Below are 7,195 nucleotides of genomic sequence, written 5' to 3'. Positions count from 1 at the left end.
TTTATTTACTTATTTGACAGAGAGATCACAAGCAGGCAGGGAGGCAGGCAGAGAGAGGAGAAAGCAGGCTCTCCACAGAGCAGAGAGCCCGATGCGGGGCTCTATCCCAGGATGGTAGAATCATGACCTGAGCTGAAGACAGAGGCTTTAACCCACTGAGCCACCCAGGCGCCCCAGAAATTTTTTTTTTTCTTCTCATGAATCTGTCTTACCTCATTTTAAGTATTCAGCAAACCAAGGAATGGAGAATGGAGTGAGGAAAACAAATTTTCCTCTCACATTCATTCTGTTGTGTGAACTGACCTCCACACTTAAGCCTGCAACGACCTGTTTATTTTAATTTAAAAAAAATTATTTTATTTTATTTATTTCTTTGACAGAGACAGATCACAAGTAGGCAGAAAGGCAGGCAGAGAGAGGAGGAAGCAGGCTCCCCGCTGAGCAGAAAGCCCGACGCGGGACTCGTTCCAGGACCTCGAGATCACGACCTGAGCCAAAGGCAGAGGCCTCAACCCACTGAGCCACCCAGGCGCCCTGTAAGGACCTATTTACCAAGAGCCTTCCATTAAGGTTAAACAATAACCTTGTTGTTTAACCCTAAAACTGTCCCTGCTCCCCTTCCCCCAGGGGACTTACTTAAAAACAAGTCCCAGAAACCAGCCCCAGGTAACAAAGCTCAAATACAAGGGTGGGTCAGGCCAGTGGAGACATCTGATCAGTGGGGGGATGCGTACTGTCTCCCTAGCTACCAAGGAGTATGGGCCCTGTCCTTTGGGCACCTTTTGGGCGCCAATTCTGACCAAGGTGATAGGCTGGCTCAAATGTCTACTAGGGTAAATTGTCATTCAGTTGGTCACCTAGCATGACTGTGCAGCTTTCTCTGTGTGTTACAGTTTCACTGGCCACCTATGCATGGCCAGGCCCAACCTAATGGCCTTTGCCCTTAAAAGCCAGTCTGTGCAACAGAGAAAGTTTGCCCTCTCCTCTAAGAGGTGCGTCCCCGAACGTTCGGTCTGATTCTTTTTTTTTTTTTTTTAAGATTTTATTTATTTATTTGACAGAGAGATCACAAGCAGGCAGAGAGGCAGGCAGAGAGAGAGGAGGAAGCAGGCTCCCCGAGAGAGCAGAGAGTCCGATGCGGGGCTTGATCCCAGGACTCTGAGATCATGACCTGAGCCGAAGGCAGAGGCCTAACCCACTGAGCCACCCAGGCGCCCCTCGGTCTGATTCTTGATGCTTGGCATGGAATAAAGCTTTGCTTGACCATCACTTTATATCAGTCTTGCTCCTTTAATCATGGACCCATTTTGGGGGGGATCTAACAAGCCCCAGAACAGAACGTGCAGACAGAGCTGGGGATCATGGGCAGCCGGAGCTTCATTGCTTTGCCAGCCAAGGAGGCCTCAGCAGGTCAGGGCCATGAAGACTGCAGCCCACCCAGAGGAAGGGGCCAAGGTTTTGTAGGGAGGTGCTGGATAATGGTCGATTTCCAGTGGAATTGTGTCTGTGCTGCCAGCCCTGTTGAGCATGCTGTCAGGTGGAACCAGGATCCTGATGAGGGGATGAGATGAGAAGAGGGGAGGTTTACAGAAGAGAGGCAAAGAAAGTTGCTTAGCTTGTACTGGAGTTCGCTGAAACATTGATGCAGCCGTTTGGATATTTGTTCAACTTGATGTTTTTAAGTGGTTTCCTTTTCAGGCACCAGGACAACTGTAGTAAGACCTTTTCCTATTTTACAGTTGAGAAAGCACTCAATATTTTCTAGAATGAGTAAAATAAAAAGTATAGCCCCAAATTTCAGTGAGAATGCTAAGAATTAGAATTCTCATATTGGGGGCGCCTGGGTGGCTCAGTGGGTGAAGCCTCTGCCTTCAGCTCAGGTCATGATCCCAGGGTTCTGGGATGGAGCCCTGCATCAGGCTCTCTGCTCAGTGGGGAGCCTGCTTTCTCCTCTCTCTCTGCCTGCTGCTCTGCCTACTTGGAATCTGTCATATAAAAAAGAAAAAAAAGAATTCTTATATTGCTGATTGGAGGGTGAAAACATACATTCACTTTGGAAAATTGTGTGGCAGGTAGTTATGGAAATATTTACCTATGGAAGGGGAGCAATTTGTCACCCTAAAATATGTTTCCTTGGTCTAAAGATTATTTTAGACTGGTATTTTTGAAGAAACAGCGGATAAAGGAAAAGTTCTGAAATCCTGTGTTTACTTTGAAGGAGACATTTGCATTTCTATGGGAAAGTTCGGTCTGTCAGGTGTCTCCCTCTGGTAGCAGATAAAGGGAGAAGGAGGCAGTCTCCGGAAACTGCGGGCGTGGAGAAGGCAGGGCTCGAACTGTGCTCCCAGCCCCAGCCTTGGTTCCCCTGCTTTGCATGGTGTCCTCCCAGATGCTTCCCTAAGATTCAGGTTGGAAGATTCAGAAGGATCCGATCTGTTGGCCTCCCCCTCGGAGTCTGTCTGTCGGTTTGGGTGGAGACAACATTGTTGTGTTAATTACGGGCTCCAGGTGATTCTCAGTGAGGCCGGTGGTGAGCACGAGGGCTTCAGCGTATTTTACGAGTGGAGAGCGGGCTTTGGCTCCTGGAGGGGTAAGAGGGTCTCTGCTCCCTGAGTCTGCAGGGTCAGGTCCATGGAGAACAGGGTTCCTACGCTGAAGCCGAACTTGGGGGCGTCTGTGGGAGGGGAGATCACCCTGAAAGCAGAGAAGGAAAAGGCAGGGATTGCTCTCCCAGCAGGAGCTCTTGGTTTCTGAATAGCTCCTGACACAAAGGCTAGGAATTTGGGCCCTTTCTGCATTTTAGGATCCTGCCGGTAGCTGAGCCGGTTTCGGGTGAAGAGGCTCCGTCGGCGATGTTAAAAGCAGTTCCTGTGACGCAGCTGTGATTTCTCCGCAGAAACCTTGTGAGAAAGAAATCTAGAGGACGACGCGAAAGCAGAAATGGCTGGGGGCGCCGTAAGTCGGGAGTCCCAATTCACAGGTCACGTCATCCTTTTCTCCGCAAATTCCTCGTTTAGAAATTGCGAATCTTGATTTCTGTAGCTCTGCTGTTTCTTCCTTATATTTGTACCTATTTTTAAAGCCTTTTCAGAAATAATACTCAAAGTTAGGTCTTTAGAACCCTTCTCCCCGGTATCCCAGATCCTTCTCTGCCTTCTTAGAACCTGCGTTCCAATAGGGCACCAACCGTTGCCACTTTGAATTAAGTAAAGTCCGGTAAGTATTGAAAATATTTCCTTGGGATATCAGCGGAGGAAAGCATTTTCATTTATGTCCCACGGGAATGCTTTATCAGCTCTGTGCAGCCCAGGATTAAGAAAATGCATAAATAAACAGGATGGATAAGAGATCCAGAATCACTCAGAGAATTCGCAGGGTAATCCCAGGGAGTGAGTCTTGCTCCTTAAAATGTGAAAAACTGGGGCGCCTGAGTGGCTCAGTGGATTAAGCATTGTGCTCTTGATTTCTGGCCAGGTGGTGATGAACCTGGTGGTTCTCTGCTTAGTGTTCGTGGGGGTGTGCAGGGAGTGTAAGATCATCGCTGTTTCTTCGAATGTGTACTTGTACTACTTTTGCAAGATTTCTCTGGTGCTAATGAGTTCTGTATTAATTGTAGCTGAGATGTACAGGCAGTCACGAGATCTAACCCGAATGCAGCAGTTTGCCCTTATGTGATGGTTCTAGAACCATCCATAGAGACCGTAGAGACGATAGGTCAGCCTTCTGGGCTCCAGGTGAACATTTTTTGCTTCTAGCCCTCATCCTAGTAGACTCAGAAATAAGAACTGTTCCCTTTCTGTCATTCTGTGTGTTTGTGTTGACAATGTGAATAAAAGACAAAAATCATCACGGGCAAAAAGATTTATGTATCGAATCATTGAAAATGTTTCTTAAAGTAGTCGTCATGACAAGTTTCTATTCTGTCACTTTTCCTTTGGGTGTAACCACTTTCTAAATGTCTGGATGTGTCCTTGAATGTACAATGGCAGATCAGTGCTGGGTGAATCAGTTCTGGTTTCCCTCGTTCTTCTCAGGTTTGACCCCTGCTATGAACACTGCTTTATGGTCTCTCTGCATAATGACCTCTGTGTCATTTTAGAGCGACTCTAGGTCAGAACACCTTGGTGAAAACTTGATCCCTTCCATGTCACTGGATGTTTGACAAAATATTCCTATAAAAATAGAATAATGTATTTGTTCTCTGAGACGGTTATTACGCATTTTCCCTTAATTTATGAACAAGTGTTAGGAGCTCTCTAGAAACTAGGAAATGATGAGAAAGGATTGTTGTTGTCTTTCTTGCTTTGCCAGTAGAATCTATAATTGGTATAAAACCCACTCAGGCATGCTTGGGTGGCTCAGTCGGTGAACTGACTGACTTTGGCTTGGGTCATGGTGCCACGAGTCCTGGGATGGAGCCCTGTGTTGGGTTCCCTGCTCAGGTAGGAGTCTGCTTATCCCTCTCCCTTTGCTACTGACCCTCTATTCTCCCCCCAGCCTTGTTCTTTCTTGTGTGAGCGTGCTCTCTGTCTCTCTCAAATAAAAAAAATGAAAACCAGTTTAAACAAACACACATTTCTGTTCCAAGTCCTCTGAGAATTCCTCCTTGGCGTTCTACCTCTTTGTTATTTCAAAATGTATCCCTTGGCGCTTGGGCTATTGCTCTCTTGTCCTCCAGAACATAATTTGCATGTATATAAGATCTCCCCTGCCCTCTTAGAATTTAATAAGTACATTTGTAACCCACTAAAACATCCCACCTAAGAAGCAGACGCTACTTACACTGTATGATGTTAACACGGTATAAAAAATGTGTATGCCTGTGTTGATGCCTTCATTTAACAAGTTATTTTGGATGAAGACACAGTATTTATACTGATTTTGTGGATCCTGTGTCATCCTCTTACCTCAAAGCCAGAGAATACATTAGCGCCTATTACTGGTTTAATAATTATCTTCCTGTACAAAGGAGGATAGTCTCTGAAGGCAGAGCAAGTTGTCCTAATAAAATGGGACTAACATGGGTTCACTTCTTGGTGAGTCACAGAAAGTTCACAGGGATGGGGCGATGGTGGTGACACAATGGAAACTTGATTTGCCTAAAAAAAAAAAAGCGGGGTGCTTCACAGGGATTAAGTTCCAAATAAGACACTGACAGAGCAAGGGGAAGGATTTCCTGTTACTTGGGGTTAGGGTGGATGTTCAGAAAGTGGAGTCTGGTCTTGTGTAGAGCTGGGCAAAAGGTGACACAAGAGTCTCAAGAAAAAACTTCTCAGGCCTCTGGGGGGCTCAGTCATTAAGCATCTGCCTTCACCTCTGATCACGATCCTAGGGTCCTGGGATCGAGCCCCACATCGGGCTCCCCGCTCCATGGGGAGCCTGCTTCTCCCTCTCCCACTCTCCCTTCCTGTGTTCCCTCTCTCACTGTCTCTCTCTGTCAAATCTTAAAAAAAAACACAAACCACTTCTGTACATACTCTATATGTTATGTACATGATCTTTGAGTTCCTTTTTGGGTGGAGATTTTAATACTAAAATAAAGGGAACTCTATAGATCACTGCATGGGTTACTTCTTGGTGCATCTGCTTAGGTGTGAGTCTGGGGTTAAGCTCAAACTGGGCCAGCCTAAGCTCTTCCTCAGGACAGTTCATACTTTTGTTGGGTAGTTTCCGTTTGTTTTGCAGGAGTCAGGGGGGTTTTGAATGAGGTAAAAGATAAGGTGGAAACACGAGGGTAAGTAAAATATGGTACAAACAGGTAACTGGAGAAGGTCAGGTCTTGGGTCTGGCTGGTGACATTAACTCCTATCATCTTGGGGACCATCGTGAACTCTGCCAGTGGCCACTTGGTGACTGTGGTATTTATTGCAGGGACAGCTGAACTTTAGGGATGTGGCCATAGAATTCTCTGAGGAGGAGTGGGGACGCCTGACCCACACTCAGCGGCAACTGTACAGGGATGTGATGTTAGAGAATTACGGACACCTCGTCTTCTTGGGTAAGAATAAGTCCTTCCAGATTTCCAGACCCCACTCTGGGTTTTGTTCCTTCCTGTGAAGACTATGTCTTGGAAGATTCCTCTGTGAGTGACTGGAATTCACATCCAGGCAAAAAGGGAAATAAGTTGGGATTTGTATATGGAGAGAGAAATCTTCATGATGTGTCCTTTTCTGCTCTAGCTTCCCCTTCTTCATCACTTCTGTAGATTCCTGGTTGTTCTAAACACTGAGTGGCATAAAATGGTGCTGCCCACGTCTTCTACTCCAGTTTCCACTCACTGTTGTGTAGGTGGTACCTGGAAGTGGAGGTCAGGACGTGAACGTTGGAAGTACCTCCTGTGTGTTCTAAAGGGGCTGTTGGGCAACAGGATGTGGGAAATGTTTTTCTAGAATTCTGCAGTTTCCTCTCTTCTCTACCGAGCACAACTGTGATTGAAGGAATCTCCAGCAATACTCACTTTCTTTTTTTATAAAAAACAGGCCTCATTACATCCAAGCCAGACTTTGTCTCCTTTTTAGAACAAAAGAAGCAGCTCTGGGATGTGATAAGAAAGGAGACAGTAGTCATCCATCCAGGTAGGTGGGAATGAATGAAGCGGGTGACAGAGGTGACGTCCAAACGTGGAGGAGGATGATGGACCTTAAAGTGTGGTTTGAGTCGATTTCCTTGAATGGAGATTAGTTTGGGAAGCCTGGTGGTGTTGGTCTCCCTCTCACTGAGGGACATCTGCTATCCAAGATTATCAGGCTGTTACATTCTCTAGGGATTCTCCTTCAGCTGGAGTGCTGGTCTACCGCATCCACAGTGAGGGCCAGGCAACTGCCCTGGGAGTGGGAAGGCCTCCATGAGCTGAGAGCTTCTCCATTGCCATGAGGGACCAGGGTAGTCAACTTATTTCTAAAACCCTTAATGTTGAGCCTTTTGTAAGTTCTGTTTTACCTCGTGTGAGATGCATGTGAGGGTAGTGGTGGGCATAATGGGATTTGGTGCAGAAATGCTGGGAGCACTGGAGACAGACATCTCATGTTTTCTGATTTATGCTTTCCAATGTTATGGAGGCTTTAATCTGAATTATACAAAATTGAATCTCAGTAGCATTATCAGATCAGAAAGTACCTCCCTGAAATGACAAGTTCTAATCCTTTACTCCCCTTCAAAAGTTGGTTTTACTTCATATGAACTTGATCCTGGTATC

The 7,195-nt window shown here is 46.1% G+C and overlaps 1 protein-coding gene across 1 annotated transcript; it reads left to right on the top strand.

The window, feature by feature from the left end:
• Positions 1 to 510: 510 nt before the first annotated feature.
• Positions 511 to 6,589, top strand: LOC111139589 (putative protein ZNF720). The gene is made up of 4 exons (XM_022491917.1): positions 511 to 536; positions 2,804 to 2,955; positions 5,872 to 5,998; positions 6,480 to 6,589. Exons 2-4 carry the CDS (start codon positions 2,941 to 2,943, stop codon positions 6,587 to 6,589), a joined length of 252 nt encoding a protein of 83 aa, XP_022347625.1. The 5' UTR covers positions 511 to 536; positions 2,804 to 2,940.
• The last annotated feature ends 606 nt before the right edge of the window (positions 6,590 to 7,195 follow it).

The sequence above is a fragment of the Enhydra lutris genome, unplaced genomic scaffold, assembly GCF_002288905.1.
Source record: "Enhydra lutris kenyoni isolate GAN:26980312 unplaced genomic scaffold, ASM228890v2 scaffoldscaffold111, whole genome shotgun sequence".
Classification (NCBI taxonomy): domain Eukaryota; kingdom Metazoa; phylum Chordata; class Mammalia; order Carnivora; family Mustelidae; genus Enhydra; species Enhydra lutris.
Note: the sequence above shows the minus strand (reverse complement) of the source record. Positions and strands in the feature narration are given on the sequence as shown.

What these genes read in the sequence shown, in the direction of transcription:
- LOC111139589 (XM_022491917.1), top strand. An exon ending in CGGACACCTCGTCTTCTTGG is followed by an intron (nt 5,999 to 6,479) that starts GTAAGAATAAGT and finishes TATAAAAAACAG; the next exon opens with GCCTCATTACATCCAAGCCA.